Source organism: Myotis nattereri, assembly GCF_964212035.1.
Source record: "Myotis nattereri genome assembly, chromosome: 9".
NCBI lineage: Eukaryota > Metazoa > Chordata > Mammalia > Chiroptera > Vespertilionidae > Myotis > Myotis nattereri.
In genome coordinates this window covers 36,569,772-36,591,170 of record NC_138084.1, presented here as the reverse complement: position 1 = coordinate 36,591,170, position 21,399 = coordinate 36,569,772, and the positions used below count along the sequence as shown (strand labels likewise).

General features: G+C 38.0%; 1 protein-coding gene across 3 annotated transcripts in view; it reads right to left on the bottom strand.

The window, feature by feature from the left end:
* The window catches only part of SBF2 (SET binding factor 2), a 361,888-nt gene that overhangs the window by 304,161 nt on the left and 36,328 nt on the right, over window positions 1–21,399 (bottom strand). For all 3 annotated transcript variants that reach the window (XR_013996414.1, XM_081099093.1, XM_081099094.1), the window contains exon 2: window positions 6,160–6,245. Coding sequence is in view for 2 of the 3 variants with exons in the window: in XM_081099093.1 (XP_080955219.1) it covers window positions 6,160–6,245 (86 nt within the window). In the remaining variant the exon portion in view is untranslated. The remainder of the gene's footprint in view (window positions 1–6,159; window positions 6,246–21,399) is intronic.

Below are 21,399 nucleotides of genomic sequence, written 5' to 3'. Positions count from 1 at the left end.
GGCCGCCTTTGCCCTGCCCCCCAGCTCTTAGCTCCCCCCTGGGTTTTAGATCACTGTCAGTGGCAGGGGGCTTCTTCCTGCTTTCCCTTTTGCCTCCCTGCATTGTGCCTACATATGCAAATTAGCCACCATCTTGTTGGCAGTTAACTGCCAATCTTAGTTGGCAGTTAACTGCCAATCTTAGTTGGCAGTTAATTTGCATATAGCCCTGACTAGCCAATGAAAACGGTATCGCCGTACGCCAATTACCATTTTTCTCTTTTATTAGTGTAGATATATTTTTTACTTTTAGCTGTCTTCTTGTATTTCTCAAATCTCTCTAGCTGGCAAATTATCCTATCTTTATTCTAAATGATTACTTACACAGCTAACTTATTATACTCACGTGCAAGAACCAATGTTTTTATCTATTATATTTCATCTTCTCAGATAAAGGGCCTATAATTCCAGCCATTTAAAATCTTTGTGCCTCTAATTCTGTTATCCAGTATGTTTACTACCTTTCTCATTCTCTTTTCACGCATTTTCCTCTGCAAAGAGGGAGAAAAGTCTCTCCCATCCTTTCTACACTCAGTTCCCTGAACAAACAGTATCTATATCTAGGCCAGAATGACTACTCTCCCATTTGTTGTATTCAATGCATTCTAAACAGCTTAAAGAATAAATGTATACATGGTACTTATACTTCTCTGCCCACAAATAGCATCCTTTACTAAGGCTACTTCTCCTATATTACAACTGCAACATTTAATACAAGATTTTCCCCCTCTTCTCTGCAATCTATACTTAAATTACAGAAAAATGGATTCAATTGAAGGTAGGCAAATCACTATTCTATAATTTAAGTAACAAAACTAATTTCTTAAGAACCTCAAATTTAGAAACTCTAGTAACTAAACATTTATTCCTCTTTTACTCAAGTCACAGGATTTTTTTAACATAGTACCTTAGCTTTCAAAAAAGAAATTAGACAGCCCTTGTGAGTTTTGCTCAGTGGTTAGAGTGTGGGCCTACAGTCCAAAGGGTCATGGGTTCAATTCCCAGTCAAGGGTACATATCTCAGTTGCAGGTTTGATCCCCAGCCCTAGTCTGGGTGCATAAGGGAGGCAACCAATCGATGTCTCTCACACACTGATGTTTCTTTCTCCCCCACCCCTCGTCCTTCCCTTTCATTCTGTCTGAAAATCAATGGAAAAAAATATCCTTAGGTGAAGGTTAAAAGAAAACAATTAGACAGATCTACAAATGTCTCAGTGCAGACAGTCCCTAATAAAAATATGGCACATTTGCCCTGGCCTGTTTGGCTCAGTGGATAGAGCGTTGGCCTATGGACTGAAGGGTCCCACGTTCGATTCTGGCCAAGGGCACATGCCTGGGTTGCAGGCTTGATCCCCAGTAGGGGGCGTGCAGGAGGCAGCGGATCAATGATTCTCTCTCATCATTATGTTTCTTTCTCTCTCCCTCTCCCTTCCTCTCTGAAATCAATAAAGAAATATATTTTTTTAAAAATATGGCACATTTTCTGAATTATAATATTAAAAAAATTAGGGCATCTTTAAAAATAAAAAAAGCTAGTGCCAAAACAATACTGGTTTGCTGATGTCCAAAAGCTAGCCAAGCCCTAGCTGATTTGGCTCAGTGGATAGAGCGTCGGCCTGTGTACTGAAAGGTCCTGGGTTCGATTCTGGTCAAGAGCACATTCCCGGTTGTGGGCTTGATCCCCAATGGGGGTTGGGGGGGGAGGGACATGCAAGAGGCAGCCAATCAATGATTCTCTCTCATCATTGATGTTTCCATCTCTATCTATCTCTCTCCCTCTCTCTTCTTCTCTGAAATCAATAAAAATGTATTTAAAAAATAAAAAAACAAAAGCTAGCCAATAAAAACATTTCTTCCCATAGTCCAAAATAGATTGTTAGCCATAGAATGCCTCTGCAAAACAATTCTTAAATTTTCTTTGAAATATTGTTACTAAAATTAACTGAAACTTTATTTATATGACTGTCTGTGGTTTCCTTGTATGCTTAAAAAACACAAGAAAAAGTTAAAAATATCCCAGAATTGGGAAAGTAGTCATTATGCTTGGTTTAGCTTATTTTCATATTTTTATTTTTAAAATCCATCCAAATTAAAGTTCAGCATTTCCCAATAGAGGAAAAGAAAAAGAAGGCAATTTCTTTACATAAAAGCCCAAAGAATAAATTCAGCATCCTCTAAATTAAATTTGGGATTTGACTTTTTAGGGCCTGAACGCCTAAAATCCTTTCCTACAAGTCATAAAGTTTAGTCATCAGACGGGACACAATTATGTTTCCTTTAGACTTTAAACAAATCAAATATATGCTGTCTGGAAAGAAGAGGTGGAAATAGAAAATAATTTCAATATAATATTGTGCTCTGAACACAGACTTGTCCTCAGACAAAATAAGTGAAGTTGGTATCCATCTAATACACAGCATTCTTTTAACATTTCTAAACCTAAGTTCTTCCAAATCATAGAACCCTGTTTTCAGATCCTACATTTACACTAAAAATACAAATGCTAATCATAGTTTAAAGTGTCACTTTCAGAATATTCTCAGATCTTAGCTCACACTAAGAGTCAAAAGAGCTGGGTTGAATCCTAACTCTGCTGCATCTCAGCTGTTAGACCCTAATAAGATTGTTTAAACTCCCTAATCTTTAATTTACTTATCTGTAAATTAGATAAACCTACCATGTATCATCTAATTTATGTAAGTTCATCACAGTCCCATACAATTGTTAAATATTAACATTAATATTATATGCTAAAAGTTGTTCTACTACATTGGAAACGGTAAGATTTTTCTCTTCTGTAAATCATCACAAAAGGGCCACTACCACCCTAAAATCAACAAACCACTTAGAGACCGAGCCAGATCACCTTCAATTAGTCTAAGATTTTATTAGGCTTATTTCTGGTCTTGAAGCTATAGGAGTTACTCTAGTTACACAGTATTTCACAGTTATTCAAGTTATTGCTGTTCATATGAAGAACAGTTACATGTCCCTGCTATACAAAGTATAGCCCAAAGCAATAAATAATAAAAACACAATGAAAAATTAAGTTAATGATTCTATTGTTTTTTAAATGAATTTTGACAGATGTTAAATAAATTAATGTTTTACTTGACACAGCACAGTAGACATTAGAGGATTAGAATTGCTATCAATTACAGAAAAAGAAAAAAGAAATTTCTAATGTAATCCAGCAGCTCAAATATTCTTTTTTGTTAATTTATTGGAGTGACATTGATTAATAAGATCATATACTAATAGGCTTCAGTGTACATTTCTATGATACATGATCTGTATATTGCATTGTGTGCCCCCGTCCAAAGACCAATTATCTTCCATCACCATATATTTGGCCCCCTTTACCCTTTATTACTTAATAGAATCTAGCCCCAAAAAATCTTGAAATGCTTTCCTAAGAATCAGCCAAGAAGTCATCTAGGAAAATGTCAGGTGAGGAAAAATTCTGTCTACTTATTATCACCTCCATTCCACCAATTAGCAGCGTATAACTCTACTTGTTACTGGAAAGCCACTAACAGCACTTGAACACAGGAGTGTCTGTCATACAAAGAAAAAAACATTTACTAAATAATAAAATCAGTAAGTGTCCCTCCCTCACTACTGGAGAAACATCACACCATCTATTCCCTTGAATTTCAAAACACAACAATCATCCCTTGTCAATAATAGCTAAATAGCTAGTGCCTACCCAGCTGGCGTGGCTCAGTGGCTGAGCTTCAATCTATGAACCAGGAGGTCAGGGCATATGCCTGAGTTATGTACGGGCTTGATCCCCAGTGTAGGGAGTGCAGGAGGCAGTCTATCAATGATACTCTCTCATCATTGATGTTTCTCTCTCTCCCTCTCCCTTCCTCTCTTAAATCAATAAAAATATATTTTTAAAAATATCGAGTATCAGATCATATCTCTCTACCCCAATAATGTCTGCTGTTCTTGAAACTTATGAAGGTAGTTCACTGTTCAAACTGTCAAACTGTTGTAGTTTATATCCCTCCATGCTTTGATGTGAGAGAAGGTAGGAACTCACAGAAAGTTCAAAAAGGGCCCAGCCAGCGTGGCTCAGCAGGTGAGCGTTGATCCATGACCAGGAGGTCATGGTTTGATTCCTGGTCAGGGCACATGCCCGGGTTGTGGGCTCCATCCCCAGTAGGGGGAATGCAGGAGGCAGCTGATCAATGATTCTCTCTCATCATTTATGTTTCTATCTCTCTATTCCTCTCCCTCTCTCTCTCTAAAAATCAATAAAAACATTTTTAAAAAAATTCAAAATGGTCCAGCAACAAAAATTTCCCCTTTCAGTCATCACTGAAAGGATGCTTAAAGAGGATTTAAAAGCTTTAATAGTACAAATAAATACTTATTCATACAAGAAAGCCAATTACTAATATTTATAGGCATGTGGGGGAGGAAAAAAAGGAATACAAGGGGCTTCCCAAAAAGTTACTTTTTCTATGATCCCCACATTCTTTCCCCATTTTTAATAACAAAATTCAAAATTTACCTTTTATGTGTGTCTATAGAACATACTCCCTTCTTTATAAATAACCAAAATTAGGCACTTAGCAATGTATTTTTTATCTTTAGTGAAGCAGAAATGGACAGTCATTAGCAAAAATTTAAAAATTCACAATTTTTTTCAACATCAGTTTTATCCTAATTGATATTTCTGATCCATGCTAAGAGATGAATAATTCTTCTGGCGCAGGTGTTGCAAGATGTCGAACAAACAGCAGCAACAACAATAATAAACCAACTACCTCATTTAATGAGCACTTACTTTATAGAATAAATTGTTCTAAGCATTTTATGTGCATTTTTAACCCATTTTATATTACAAAAACCCTATGAGATTAGTAGTGTCATTATCCTCATTTTATAAATGAGGATTCTGCTGCTCAAAGAAGCTAACTTGCCAAAAGTCAAACCATACAGCTGGGATTTGTAGTACCCTCCAGAGCCTCCACACTTCACTATCATATTATACCAAACTAGAGGCCCGGTGCACAAATCCGTGCACAGGTGGGGTCCCTTAGCCATTTCACCCGGTCCCGACTGGGGCAGATCTGATGGTCAGTGTGCATCATAGCAACTGGTTAACTGGTCGTTCAGTCATTTGGTCGTTCAGTCGCTTAGGCTTTTATATATATAGACTAGAGGCCCAGTGCATGAAATTCATGCATGGGGAGGGGGGTCTTCTCAGCCCAGCCTGCACCCTCTCCAATCCGGAACCCCTTGAAGGATGTCCAACTGCCGACTTAGGATCCCAGAGATCGGGCCTAAACCGGCAGTCGGACAATCCTCTCACAATCCTGGACCGCTGGCTCCTAATCACTCACCTGCCTGCCTGCCTGATCACCTCTAACTGCCCCCCTCCTGCTGGCCTGGTTGCCCCTAACTGCCCCCCGCTGCCGGCCACACACATATACACATATTACAGTATGTTTGAGAACCAAACTGCATAGTCATATTGAAAAATACTTTAGTGATCATCTTTCCAGTCCCTCACTTAACCATCATGAAATAGCCACCAGATAGGATGTCCTAGCCATTATTAATTATGCACAACCATTACATTCCTTTAAAATGGCTGACAAAAACTAAAGCAGCTGAATTGCACTATGATAAAGCAACCTAAAGTTCCTAAAAAGAGAATTTGGGTTTGTGAATTCAACATGACTGGTCAACATTAAACTAACCTTTCTTTTTGTTTGTTTGTTTAGTTTTCATCAAAACAATAATCTGGAAATTTTCCAAAAAAATGTAATAAACATTTGTGTAGTGACACACTATCACTAAAGCCACTAGGCTAACATTTTAACTGAAGAGTCAAAGGAACTTTTCAGCTCCCAAGTACATAAAGATCAATTTATTCTTTAATATTAGAGAGAAGTATAAATGGAAAAATGGACAGCAAAACAGACATTCCAGAATCAATACATTCAAAGGTTACTGTGCTTGGGGTACTAGGATGAGGGACTATTTCTAGTAACATGTTACAGTTAAATCACCAAATTATTCAACAGTAACTATAACATAAATATAATCATAAATATAACATAAGTATCATTATAAAAGTACAATAATGCACCATCAACTTACCAATTCAATTCCCTGTGGAAAAGGTGTATCATCCCAGTCCTTCTGCGGAAATCTCTGGATAATTTTCCCCAGACCTGCTCCTGACCCTATTAATAAGATCAAAATAAATGGGATAATATAAAATCTGAATACTCACTATATTAATACTTACTTATAAATGAATGTTTGTTGAATAAACTGATATACTGATTGAATACGTTCAAGATTTAAAGGACACAAAAACATTTACCTTCTAAACATAATACTGAAATGACAGGCAATTATATCCAACAGACTCTCAAAAGTAACATACATATGTAAAGCTAAAAAAAAAAATAGACAGAAACATTCAAATCTAGTCTCTATCACACCATGGGAGTAACTGCCTTTGTTCCCAATAAGGAAAGCAATCTTCTCAGTATCTCAAGTTGAAACTTTAAAAGAACTTTTCAATGGAGGCAAAGTACTTTTAAGTGACAAAATGGTAGCTAGCACTAAGCTTCAGTTATGGGTTATAAACAGTATTATGAGTAAAATAAAGACTTTTACAGTGGCCTGGGAACTTGACTATTGCCTAGGCCAGTGACGGCGAACCTTTTGAGCTCGGCGTGTCAGCATTTTGAAAAACCCTAACTTAACTCTGGTGCCGTGACACATATAGAAATTTTTTGATATTTGCAACCATAGTATAAAAAAGATTTATATTTTTGATATTTATTTTATATATTTAAATGCCATTTAACAAAGAAAAATCAACCAAAAAAATGAGTTCGCGTGTCACCTCTGACACGCGTGTCATAGGTTCGCCATCACTGGTCTAGGCAGAGTTTCTCAACATCAGCATTACTGACATTTTGGGCCAGATTGTGTGTTTATGGGAAGGTTGGGGGGAAAGGGTCTAAGTCCTGTGCATTGTAGGATGGTTAATAGCATCCTTAGCCTCAACCCACTAGATGCTAGTAGCATCCTACCACCACCACCAAGTCATTACAATAAATAAGTATCTCCAGATATTGCCAAATGTCCTCTGGTGGGGGCAAAACTGCCCCTGGTTGAAAACCACTTGTCTGTGCCATTATTGTTATAAAATTATCCTGGGACACTAAAGAATGGATTGACTTATTCTTGAACCTTGGGGATGTAATCTGTGAGTAATTTGGGAATGGAAAGTATATGTTAGCCCTAGCTGGTTTGGCTCAGTGGATAGAGCATCGGCATGTGGACTGAAAGGTCCTGGGTTCAATTCCAGTCAAGAGCACATGCCAGGTTGTGGGCTTGATTCCCAGTAGGGGGCGTGCAGGAGGCAACCGATCAATTATTCTCTCTCATCACTGATGTTTCTATCTCTCCCTTCCTTCCTCTCTGAAATCAATAAAAATCTATTTTTTAAAAAAGAAAGTATATGTGAGATCTAAACTGCTTTTTGCTACACTTTTTAAAGAGCTTCATGAGTTGGCATATTCTACTTTGTGTCCTAGCTTACTATGAAGTGAAAGCAACATTCTGATTATATGTACATCTAACTTAAGTAAGCCTGTAACACCTGATTCAAATTGTTAATATATATTTTCCTACCTTCTCTGTTAAATTTTTTTAATCACCCACTATCATCCTTCACTCTGATCCCTGTCCATTTAACTTCCTCCTTGCCCCTCACCTAGAGTTTAATCACTTTATGGCCATATTTTTACTTATAAAAGATAAATGGAAAGTTAAGTTCATTTTATTAACCAACTCAGTACTATGTTCTAAAACTGGTCATATTTGAAAAAGGCAAAATAAAAACATTCTCAATTAAAGTTAACAACTGTTGCAGTATAGTAACTCCTCATATATCCATCATTATAGGGAAATGAAGGATTTCATTAAGAGTAAACTAAACTCGCCCTAACCGGTTTGGCTCAGTGGATAGAGCATCGGCCTGTGGACTGAAGGGTCCCAGTTTCGATTCCAGCCATGGCATGTACCTTGGTTGCGGGCACATCCCCAGTAGGGGGTGTGCAGGAGACAGCTGATCAATGTTTCTCTCTCATTGATGTTTCTAACTCTCTATCCCTCTCCCTTCCTCTCTGTAAAAAATCAACAAAATATTTTTTTAAAAAAAGAGTAACCTAAACTAAAAGTGATGTATCACACGCATTCATTTTCATCCACTTCAAGCATCACCACTTCTGATATCTCAAGCAGAACTAATTCAAAAAATGGCTAGGTACTGAAAATACACACATGAAAAAGACATGGCCCCCATCCTCAAGGAACTCATAACCTATTGGAGAACAAGCAAATAAACTGATAACTTCAGTATATCATCATAAGCACAATGATAGAAGGGAACCAAATCTAGCCTAGCAGAGACGACCATGGAAAACTTTCTAGAAGAAAAGCCAGCCAGCTTTTTCTTTCAGCACCATCTTTGTATCCCCTAGCATACTAAATGCTTGGCACTTAGTTCATACAGAGTTAAATGTTTATTTTAATAAATTCATTACTACTGACAGAAATTGTTTTAAGCTTACATCTCCCTGTCTTTTTAAACAGAGATAAATGCATGTTTTTTAGCTCATCATATTTAATCAGGTATTCTTATATTGTTTGTTTAGTTCTGAAAGTCATAGCTAATATATTTTAGGCTCTTAAAATAGTTTATCATATTAATTTTTACTAAATATAAAAATATATGTTAACTGCACATTTTTTTCAAATATATAAAAATATAAAGAAGAAATAGCCCACATTCCCACACCTGAGGAGGATTACTGTTAATATTTTGGACTATTTTATCCTAGGGATGAAATAGGGAGGTTTTGTAAACATGTACTTTTTCTACAGAACTGAGGTCATACTAAACATAGCTTTATATATTGGTGTAGTACTTAATATTTTACAATGGGCCTTTGCTGTAGTATGTACATTATCTAGTTTCTCACTATTATAAATAATGCTACTAAGGCCCTTTCTATATAAATACTTATCCTCATCTCACTTTTCCACAGAAAAAAGAATTCTTAGAAATACAACTACTAGGTTAAAGAGTATGAAAATTTTAAAGATCACACAAAGCCAAAGGGCCCACCAGAAAGACATTTAACAATTTTTTTAACATTCTGTGTATAAGAATGACACTGGCATTTTCACTACAGCCTTACCAACAACTGTTATTTTAAATTTTTACTTGTTTTAATTATTGCAAATTTGACAGATAAAAAATTCCTCTCTGGCAGGAGCATAACTTTCAAAAGTCTCTAGAAGCAACATATTATTTATTGATTTCACAATAATATGCAGTGTTTCAAAAACATGAAAGTTTAGTTTGAAATGGAGATATGACATTTATAAATGCACACAGAAATATGATTCATGGTGGTAAGACTTTCAGTTATATGAAAATGGAAATTAGGTTAGGAAAAAAGCAACAATAAAATGGTAGACTGATATTTCACTGCAAATAAAATGTAGAGAGAGCTACAATAACTTAGTTTCCAAATATGTAAATTGCTGGAGCTAACAACGGTTGAGGAGCTTATGAAAGTACCCTGCAAAAGTAAACAAATATTTTCTGAATACTGCTTCTTGATTTGTAAGCATTTAGTCTGAACGTTTAAACATTTCCCAAGTTCTTATATTTTATATGATAACTATTTTTAAGGCAATACTGGTTGTATTTAAAAATTCTGAGATGACTTTTTGTATTGAAGAACAAGCAACAATGAGGGAAGACTGTTCTAGAGTCAGGTGTCCAGACACCTGCGCACTGATCCTTATGTCCAGAGGTGAAGCAGGCCATGTCAATCAGAGTGGCTGTAAAAGCAGCTTTTATTTGTATTACATAGGTAGGAGAAGGGAGAAATTACTCAAAAGAAAGGGGACCACTTCCTAGAAAGGAGGGGTGCTAGGCGGCAAAAGATTGTCCCCTGCATTATATGCAGCTGACTTGAGAGAAGGAGGGAGCGGTTATTAGTCAGTTCCTTCCTGTTGTTGTTTTTCGGATCCTACTCTCCTACCCCATTATAAAATCAAGAAATATAATGGCCAAATAGAGTTACTATATTAAAAGGGGGTAGGGGGAGCAATCCTCGGCAAGATACCAAAACATTTGGAAATGGCTTTCTTTGAAAGAAAAAGTAGATATGCTAGACAAGCTGCCCTAAACAAATTTAGACAGGATGAGGAAATACTGGTGCGGCCAGGCACACTTTTCCCTCCTTTATGTTTGGTAACCCACTTTCCCTTGGGTCCTGGAAGAGCTATCAGGCTACCCAGGCCAGTCACTAGGATTAGCAACTGACCTAGGATGAGCCAACCATCCATTACCCTCCTGGCAGGTCTTCTAGCCTTGGCCAATGACTCCAGAAGAGTCAAAAAGTATTCTCTGGGGTTGCTAACTAGTATACTGTTGGTGTGAAGTTGCCAGTAGCTAGGAGGAAGAAGTAAATCTGCAGAAGAACTAAGAATATCATAAAAATGTACACTTAAAACCTGTATGATCCTATTAACCAATGTCACCCCAATAAATTTAATTTTTATAAAAATAACAAGTAGGGGTTAATTAGGTGGAGAAATAAAATATAGTACTCTGCTCTACACAAAACAGGATGCTTGGTATTTGTTGACCATAACAATTGACAAAAATTATTTAACTGACTTCTTGTGTTACAGTGTAGATATACCAAGTATATACAGGGGTAGGCAAAAGTAGGTTTACAGTTGTGAGTATGTGAAAGTTTATTCTTGTGTTATTATTTATTAACTATTGTGTCATTTATTTGTATTACAACTGTAAACCTACTTTTGCCCACCCTGATGTAGAAAGTTTGTTTAAATATAGACTCTGAACTTTAAGAAATGCTACTCTAACACATAATTCACTAAATCTTTTTCTATGATATGTTTATCTAAACAACTAGTTCAGAGGTTATCTACACTCGACTTGTCTTATGATGTCCATCTGCCCACACTCCTCTAACAAAATGGCGCTGCCCACAGTTCAAGGAAGGGCAGCAGCTATGCTCATACCCCTTCCACCAGCCAGAGAGAATTACTAAATCACTTATTTGGTTATTACATTTACTGTTGTTTGTCTGTCTCACTTCACTAGAATGAAACCAATGAATTTTGGCCTGCTTTGTTTACTGATGTGTCCTACCCAGGCACTTAGAATAATCCCTGGTATATATTAGAAACTCAATAGCATGCTGTTGAACAAATGAATGGGGCTATAACGTGGGTACGGACATCTATAAACAGGCAAGCAACTTATGACCAGAGTGACCTAGACAAATCAAATTCCTCTGCTAGGGAATTCTGAATTTATTTAAAAAAGGAAGAAACTGAATAAAGCAGCCAAAAAGACATATAAAGACTTGCTGTTGTGACAGAAAGGGGTCATGTGTAAAACCAAAGTTACAGAGCAGCAGAAACTCTTGGCCAAGACTTGCCAGTAGAAACAAGCTAACCGTAGACACATGTAGAAAGAAGCAGAGGTACCACAAGAAAGAAACGGTGCAGCTGCCGAGGTTCTACCTCCAGTTCATTCTAGCAGCATTATAGTGTCAGACTTCCTATGACATTCCTTCCTCCGAAGCTGGGATGGGTCTGTACTCCTTGTCACTAGAGTCCAAACTGGAGAGCACTGTACGAAGCACAACCACACTGGTAAAGGTCCCCTTCACTCCGTGCTCCCTTTCCTCATTCCTACAAGGAGAGAAATGACTTGTTGGGTCATGGTATTTGTTGACCATGAAATACTGGTGCGGCCAGGCACACTTTTCCCTGGGGTTTTTTATATTCTAGTTGCCACCTTACGATATTTACCAAGTTTTGGGGGTTAGAGCATGTGTTAGCTTCTCTGTGGGCAATTAGTAGACTTGACATGTCCTAGGAAACCTTTGTACGTAGCTCCCTTGGTCTCAAGTGATTCCCTTTGTGTTGTCTCTCGATGTACACACCCCAACACAAGTCGCAAGTCATGGGGCTGTCATGACAGGTAAATCACCTCCAAAGTCCTGCCTTCGACAGAGACCAAACCTTACTGACTCAGAGTAAAGACTTGTACAGATGTATTTTTGTTTTAATTTATAATCTATTTTTTTCATTTGTTTATTCTGGTGATGGAGTCTCATTTAAAAACAGGATAAAGAGTGCTGTTCATCAAAAGTTGCCTGGGCCTTTGGTGTTTGTTCTCTGGCCCCAGGACCTCCCATTATTAGGATGTTGACTTCAGTGAACCAAGTCCACAGTAAAGAGGGGCTTCACGTTTTGTTTCTTCTTGGCAGCCGTGGCTGTTTGGGGTTTCTCTCTCGCTTGAATTGTCATTATGGTGTGTGTAACATCCCGTAATAGCAGGTACTGGTTGTCATCTAGTGCCCTGCGATAGAAATTATTTAGATATATTTAGTATGTGTTGCCATCAAAGAGTTTTTTTGTTTGTTTGTTTTAATGATTGTATTAACTCACCTTCCTAACAGAATTTGCTTTTTTGGGGGAAAGGATTGTATTGATAACTGTTGGGGATTCAGCATTGAGCGGCAAGTTGCCTTTTTCCCTGCCTTGCCTGGTGGCACCTTTGTATTTGTGTGAAGTAACTATTTGAAGACGAGTATCTGGATGCTTTGGCCTTTTCTCTTCTGTAAATTTAAGGGTGTTGAGGCCATGGGGAGGCATGGTCTTGGCCCCATCACTGCCTTTTGCCCCTGAGTGTTCTCACAACTCTTAAAATCATGATCTACTGAAAATGAAGGAAAATGTGATTTAGATGTGACATACAGCACAGTAAAGCATGTTCCTGATCCCCGAAGATTTATTAGTTTTTTACTTAGTTACTCCAGAAATGAAAAATCAGCATTTCAACCTCTCAGATGCCCCTGCAGTGACCAGGAGTGGAAGAGCCCATTCGTTAGGAGCTGGAGGAACTTTTGTGATGGGCAAAAATGAATGAGAGGGGAACACAGACTTTGTGACTCCTATAATAAGAGGGGGCTGGCTTTTAGCCCAGCTGTCCATTCTTATTCTAAAAGTTTCGTTTCTCACTAGACCCAGGGTACAGATGAGTTCCCAAATTCAACTATTTTCTGCAAAGTGACTTTGATAAAGGTTGGTCCAGACACTTCTGATCAAGAACCTGTATGTGTGTGTTTCTGATGAAGAACTTCAATGTGTGTAATTCTGATCAAGAATCTGTTCATACATGTGTTCGGCTTGAGGCATCTGCCTCAAGTACACAGTGTTTGCTATCCACGTGTCCTAGTATTTATTTTACCTTCTTTTGGGGGTTTTGTATATTTCTCCAACTCCTTTTCACCCTAAGCCAGTGTCCTCTTGAATAGTTTCCATATTTCGGTAGCCATACCAAAGCCAGGATATTTTCATTTGATTAGATACCAGTATTTGTGGATGTCTAACTTAGTTTTTTAAAAAACTTCTAACTGGGGCCAGTGTACAATCCAGAGGCTGATCTGCAAATCAAGCTACTTATATACTTGTGTGGGGGACCCTGTGCTCAGCATTGGGTGGCTTTTCTAAGAGAAATATGGGGAAGGGTTGGTTGCAATTTTTTTAAATCTAACTTGGGGGGGGTCCTATTTTTTACAATATTCTTTTGTTTTTCTATTAACATTTTCCTTTAGCCTTGAATTTTACTAAATTTCCTCCTGATTTAAAAATCTTGTTTCTAATCTGGGAATTTGAAATATTGGTACTTATTTAATGTTACACCAATTTTTCCAAAGAGTTCAAACCACTTTATTACCAGAACATGGTAAAAAAAAATTTTGCAGCCATTTCAAGCAGCTGGTGGGCTTTTTATAAAATAACACCATTACCTGGTACCATTATATGTTCTGAGAGGTGAATGTAAAAATGTAAAAAGTGTAGGCTTTTTTTTTTTAAATAACAATAAACTTCCAAAGAAAGAAAAAAAAAAGATTTAGTCAGAAAACTTACACTAATGAGAACTTTCTCTAAATATCTGAAGCGCTATTATACAGAAGAAGATAGTGTGGAGCAGACTAGAGCCAAAGATATAATTCAGAGGATATATTTTGATTCAGTATAAAGGAAGAACCATCTGAGGAGAACGATCAAAAAATAGAATGGCGCTAGCTGGTTTGGCTCAGTGGACAGAACGTTGGCCTGCGGACTGAAGGGTTCCAGGTTTCAATTCTGGTCAAGGGCACATGCCTGGGTTGCGGGCTCAGTCCCCCGGTAGGGGGCGTGCAGAAGGCAGCCAATCAATGATTCTCTCTCATCATTAATGTTTCTCTCTCTCCCTCTCCCTTCCTCTCTGAAATCAATAAAAATGCTTTTTTTTTTAAAAAATAGAATGAATTGCCACAGAAAACAATGATCAGACTGAAGTTTCAGTACAAGATACACTTTTCTGTGGTCTGTAAAACCAGGCCAAATTTAGAAAGTCTGACAAGTAGACCATTACATAACTCATTTATTCAACACTAACACTATGTGAGGCCTTGCATTAGGTGCCAAGGAGAGAAGCATAAAGCTTGTTATAAGAATATTTAGGACTTGAACTGAGTTTTTTGAGGTGCAAATGCAAGGGCAGATACAGCACGGTACCATGACAGTAATGTTTTGGAAAGAAAACAATATTGTTTAGAAATCAAGTCATAAGTCTAATAAAATCAGAAATAGAAAAACTTAAAAAAGTCCACCTGTCAGAATGGCTATAATCAACAAATCAACAAACGACAAGTGCTGGAAAGGATGTGGAGAAAAAGTAACCCTCTTGCACTGCTGGTGGGAATGCAGACTGGTACAGCCACTGGTATTCCCTCTGGTGTTTCCTCAAAAAATTAAAAATGGAACTTCCATTTGACCTAGTAATCCCACTTCTAGGAATAGATCCCAAGAAAACAGAAACACCAATCAGAAAGGATATATGCACCTCTATGTTCATAACAGCACAATTTACAATAGCTAAGATTTGGAAACAGCCTAAGTGCCCATCAGCAGATGAGTCGATTAGAAAACTGTGGTACATCTACACAATGGAATACTATGCTGCTGTAAAAAAGAAGTAATTCTTACCATTTGCAAAAGCATGGATGGAACTGGAGAGCATTACACTAAGCAAAATAAGCCAGTCAGAGAAAGATAAATATCACATGATCTCACTCATTTGTGGAATATAATGAACAACATAAACTGCTGAACAAAAATAGAATCAGAGTCATAGAAGCATCAAACATACTGTCCAACCTATGAGGGAAGGCGGGGGGTGAGGGGGGTAAGAGATCAACCAAAGGACTTGTATATATGCAAATGAGCATAACCAATGGACACAGATAGTAGGGGCATGTGCTGGGGGATGTAGGTGGCTGGGGAGAGGTCAATGGGGGGAAAAGGAGATTTATATAATACTTTAAACAATAAAGAATTTTTTTAAAAAAAGAATGTCCACTAGAGGAGAGGCGGGAGTGGGTGGGTGGTTGGATGGGGAGTGATAAACCGGGGAATTTATATTCATATATGGACACAGACAATAGAGTGGTGAAGGCCTGGGAGGGGCAAGTGTGGGGTGGAGGGGGTCAATGGGGAAAAGCAAACAAACAAACAAAGGTGATATCTGAAATACTTTCAAGAGTAAAGAAAAAAATTGTCCACTATCATGACTTTAATTCAACATTGTACTGTAAGTCCTAATCACTGCAATAAAGAGAAAAAAATACATAAAAGTTATACGGATGGGAAAAGCAGAACACTGGCTTTATTTGCAGACAACTATGAAAAATCTTAAGAAATCTAAAAAAATATATAAACACTAATAAATAAGTTTAGCAAGGCCTCAAAGGGTCAATATAAAAAATGATTGTAGCCCTAACCGGTTTGGCTCAGTGGATAGAGCGTCAGCCTGCGGACTGAAAGGTCCCAGGTTCGATTCCGGCCAAGGGCATGTACCTTGGTTGCGGGCACATCCCCAGTAGGAGGTGTGCAAGAGGCAGCTGATCGATGTTTCTAACTCTCTATCCCTCTCTCTTCCTCTCTGTAAAAAATCAATAAAATATATTTTTTAAAAAAATGATTGTATTTCTATATACTAGCAATAAAAGTTAAAAATACCATATGCCATAGCATCAAAAAACATGAAATAGGGCTGTTAACAGGTAAATGGAGAAATAAATTGTGGTGTATCCATGCAGTGGAATATTATTCAGCACTAAAAAAGAAAAAACTGCTGCTATTTGTACAACATGAATAAATTTCAAAAAAATTATGCTGAGCAAAAGAAGCTGAATATAAACAAGTACATACCACAGGATTCCATTCATACGAAATTTCAGAAAAGACAAATCTAATCTATAGTGATAGAAAGCAGATCACTGGTTGCCCAGGGCTAAGGATGGGTATTAGGGATGGATATGAAAAAGGGGGTGCAAGCAAACTTTTTAGAGTGATAGACATTTTTTTTTTCAACTGGTTGTAGAGGGAGGGAGGGAGGAGAAGAAGGAAGGAGGGAGGAAAGAACACTGACTGGTTACCTCCCGCACACGCTCCTACCAGGGATGGAACCTGAAATCTTTTAGCACACTCCAACCAACTGAGCCACACTGCCGAGGGCAAAAAAAAATTTTATTTTTATTGCAGTGGTATTTATGTGAGTAAATAATTGTACTACTGGAAGAAGGCAATCTGGGAGAGATACATCTTTGAATTTTGCTTATAGTTAGAATGGAATCTATCATAATCAATGAAAGATGAGAGAGTCGTGGCATAACTTGTCTGTAAAGTATACTTTACTCTTGTAGTAGTAGTTCATTCTATATTTGAACATACTCTTCTAGTCTATGTTTGGATAGGTACTGTGACAAAAATGTGCAGTATCTCAAGCAACCTATTCAACTTTTATATTATTACTAGTAGCCCGGTGCACGAAACTCGTGCACATTGAAAGGGAATTGCCGAAACCGGTTTGGCTCAGTGGATAGAGCGTCGGCCTGCGGACTGAAAGGTCCCGGGTTCGATTCTGGTCAAGGGCATGGACCTGGGTTGCGGGCATATCCCCAGTAGGAGATGTGCAGGAGGCAGCTGATCGATGTTTCTCTCTCATCGATGTTTCTAACTCTCTCTCTCTCTCTCCCTTCCTCTCTGTAAAAAATCAATAAAATATATTTTAAAAAAAAGAAAGGGAATTAATTAGAGGAAATATTTTAATGTTGCTATTTGCCCTTTCTCTATAATAAAAGTGTGAGAGATAAAAGGAAATGAGTACAATGTATATGAAAATAATACATTTTATTAATAAACAATAATAAAATGATATAACAAAAAACTCATGATGTAAAAACAACACTGATGCAAATAATGACTGATAAAGTGATTAAACTTATTCTAATATCTCCCTGTATACCACATTAAGGGCTGGTTGGGGGCGTGACTGATGACTGACAGGCAGCGGTCGTCCCAGCAGGACTGGATCTCCCGCGGGCTGGCGGGGCGACTGTTGTGGGAGATCCGGACTGGCGGGGAGACTGCTGGTGGTTGCAGTAGCCCCGCCAGCCCGGATCTCCCGGCAGGAGGGCCGGTTGGGGGTGTGACTGATGGCTGACGGGCAGCAGTCGCCCCACCAGTGCCAGATCTCCCGCGGGAGATCTGGTCTGGCGGGGCGACTGTTGCGGGAGATCAGGACTGACGGGGCGACTGCTGGCGGTCGCCAGCAGTCGCCCCGCCAGTCCGGATCTCCCGTCGGGAGGCGTGACTGATGGCTGACGGGCAGCTGTCGCCCCGCCAGACCGGATCTCCCGGCGGGAGGGCCGGTTGGGGGCATGACAGCTGGCGGACCGCCAGGGTCACGCCGCCAGCCCTGGGTCGGGTCGCACAGGGGTCACCCGCCATCCAGGTCACAGATAGCAGGCCTGGATGGCGATGGGGCAGGCAGAATGGCGCTGTCCCATCCTGCCTGCAGTATGCAAATTAGCCGCCATCTTTGTTGGCGGTTAACCACCATCTTGGCTGGCAGTTAATTTGCATATCGTCCTGATTAGCCAATGGGAAGGGTAGCGGAGTGACACTAATTACCATGTTTCTCTTTTATTAGATAGGATCACAGAAATTCTTTAAGAGAAACTTATGTAGAAAACTTTTAATTATGCCATGTGTACTATCATAGTCAATCAAATTCTTTTATTTCAAAAATAGTGCTAAAGATATGAATATAAACTGAGAAGACAACAGTCTCTGTTAAAAATTAAGTAACATATCCTTAGTCAGTTTTTCTCATTGGTTAGAGAGTTGGCCCAAGACTGAAGGGTCGCAGGTTTGATTCCGGTCAGGGGCATGTGCCTCGGTTGCAGGATCAATCTCCAGGTAAGGGCCCATGAGGGAGGCAACCAGTCGATGTGTCTCTCACATCAATGTTTCTCAGTCTCTCCCTCTCCCTTCCACTCTCTCTAAAAATCAATAGAAAAAATACCCTCAGTTGGGGATTAACAAAACAAAAATTTCAGTAACATAATTATTTATCTCTCTTCTTTAGCTCTTTTTATATATACCTTTTGGGTTTTAATCACAAAGTACTTAGGTATCTTTAGATGAATTTAAATAATTTTAAGCTCTTTCTACGCCCCAGAAGATAGAAAATGTATTGCGTTATTAAATTCACTAGGTTCATGTCTACAAAATAAAATTTTCTTGGAAATATGGTTTTAAAAGATAGAATTAGTTAAGATTAGGTCATACTGGATTAGGGTTGGCCCCAATCCAATGACTAGTGCCCCAGTAAGAAAAAACAGATACAGACAAACAGGGAAAACGCCATGTGAAGACAAATACAGAGACTGCCCCAGCTTACTTCCTGGTGAGAATTTCAAGACTTCAGAACAGGAAGGGGAAATCCAAGTGTAGCCCAGCAGTACAGTGAGCTGAAGCAATGAAGTTGGGAGTCCAGGAAAATCAAGGAAGTTAGAATTCACAGGGTGGCATCCCAAAGAAAAGAGAGATTCATGGGAAAAGAGAAGTAAGTCCAAAGATCTGCAGAGGGTCTGAGTCTTTGAAGATCTGTGTATTGATTAGTATTTGAGTATACTAAGAAAACCAGGTAAGGCCAGGGAATAAATCCCATGAAAGAAACAGAAAGAATGATCCCCAGAGATCACACAAGGCTAGGAATAATTTGTGTTTGCAACAGCCAAGAGTAAAACTAACTTAATTCCATGGGCTTCGGGCAGAGAATTCAGAAGGGTACTGCCTCGGTAGGGTAGAAAGCTCAACTCTAGACTAAACACTGCTGTGGGCCCATCTACCGAACAAATGAAAACCAAGCCTCAAAAAAAAATTTAAAAATAAAAAAAAAATCAAGGTATTTCCAAATGATTTAATTACATCCCAAGACAAAGTTCAAGAATATTTATAGTAACACAAAAATATAACATCCAGCAAAAAAATACCAGGCATGAAAAGAAACAGAAAAGTGTGAGGCATACTGAGAAAAAAAAATCAATTGATTGAAACAGACCTCAAATTGACACAGATGATAAAGTTAGTAGATAAGGACATTCAAAATTAATATAACTGTGTTGCATATTTTCAGGAATAGAGATATGACAAATACACTGACTAGAATTAATGAATTAGACACTACAAAAAAAGATCAAAAAACTTGAAGTTTAACAACAAAAATTCTCCAAAATGAAATATAGGCAGACTGAAATATATATAAAAATCTAATTATCAGCTCTACAAATGCCAAACACACACATATAACCACACACACACACACACACACACATACACACACACACAAATGGAGACAACTATACCAAGGCACATCTTAGTCATACTACTTTAAAAAGATATAAAGAGAAAATCTGAAAAAAAATGGAGAAAAAAGACATTATGTTCAGAGTAACAAAAATAAGAATAACAGCAAAATTCTCATAATAAACAATGCAAGCAAGACGACAGTGGTGTCATATCTTTAAAACATTAAAAGGGCCGAAACTGGTTTGGCTCAGTGGATAGAGCGTCAGCCTGCGGACGGAAAGGTCCCAGGTTCGATTCCAGTCAAGGGCATGTACCTGGGTTGCGGGCACATCCCCAGTGGGAGATGTGCAGGAGGCAGCTGATCGATGATTCTCTCTCATCGATGTTTCTAACTCTCTCTCTCCCTTCCTCTCTGTAAAAAATCAATAAAATATATTTTAAAAAATTAAAAGGGAAAAAAATGTCAACTCAATATTTTAGGTCCTATGGGCCTGAGATTCTCCTCCCCCACCAAGAAACATCAGACATCCCAACTTGGGCAACATCTTCTGCCAAGTAGGCAGCACCAGCATGGACCAGTGGGGGAAGGAGATAAAACTATAACACCACAAAAGCTCTGAAAATTAAACTGCCATTGGAATATATCAGCTCACAAAAATAGATCATGGTCCATATGGTAAATCTAAACAGAATGACTAAGTTAAAGGCCAAAATGTCCAGGATGTAACAATAATAATAATAAAAAAATCACCCATCATACCAGGAACCATAAAAAATCACACCTGAATGAGAAAGACAATAAACTCATATCAGCACAGACATGAATCAGATGTTGGAATATCTGACAAGGATTTTGAAATAGTTGTCATAAAAATTTATCAACAACCAATCACAAATTCTCTGAAACAAATAAAAAAATAGAAAATAGCAAAGAAACAGAAGTTATAAATCAAACAGAAATTCTCAAATTATAACATATCCAAAATAAAAATCTCAGAGGATGGGTTCAATAGTATAATAGAGATGGCATAGCATAAAACTAGTGAACTTTGGGGCAGATCAATAGATTTTACCCAATCTGAACAACTAAGAGAAAATAAATCAAAATATAAAGAACAGAATTGTGGGGACTCGTGGGACCATAACAAAATATTTAATATTCATATTACTGAAGTACCAGAAGGAGAAGAGAGAGTGGGACTGAACAAATATTCAAAGATAATGGCTGAAATATTCTCAAATTTGGCAAAGCACCAAAAAAATTTCAAGTTGACTGAACCTCAAACAGGATAAACTCAAAGAAATTTACACCAAGACACATATCATTACTAAACTTCTGAAAACTAAAAAGAAAAAAGAATCTTGAAAGAAGCCAAGAGAAACAACATATTGCCCACAGGATAATACCAATTCAAATGAAAGCAAATTTCTCACTAAAAACCATGAAGGTAAGGAGAAAGTGGCCCACTACTTTTCAAGTACTGAAAAAAAGCGCTGTCCACTATGAATTCTATTTCCAGCAAAACTATCTTTCAGGAGTGAAGGAAA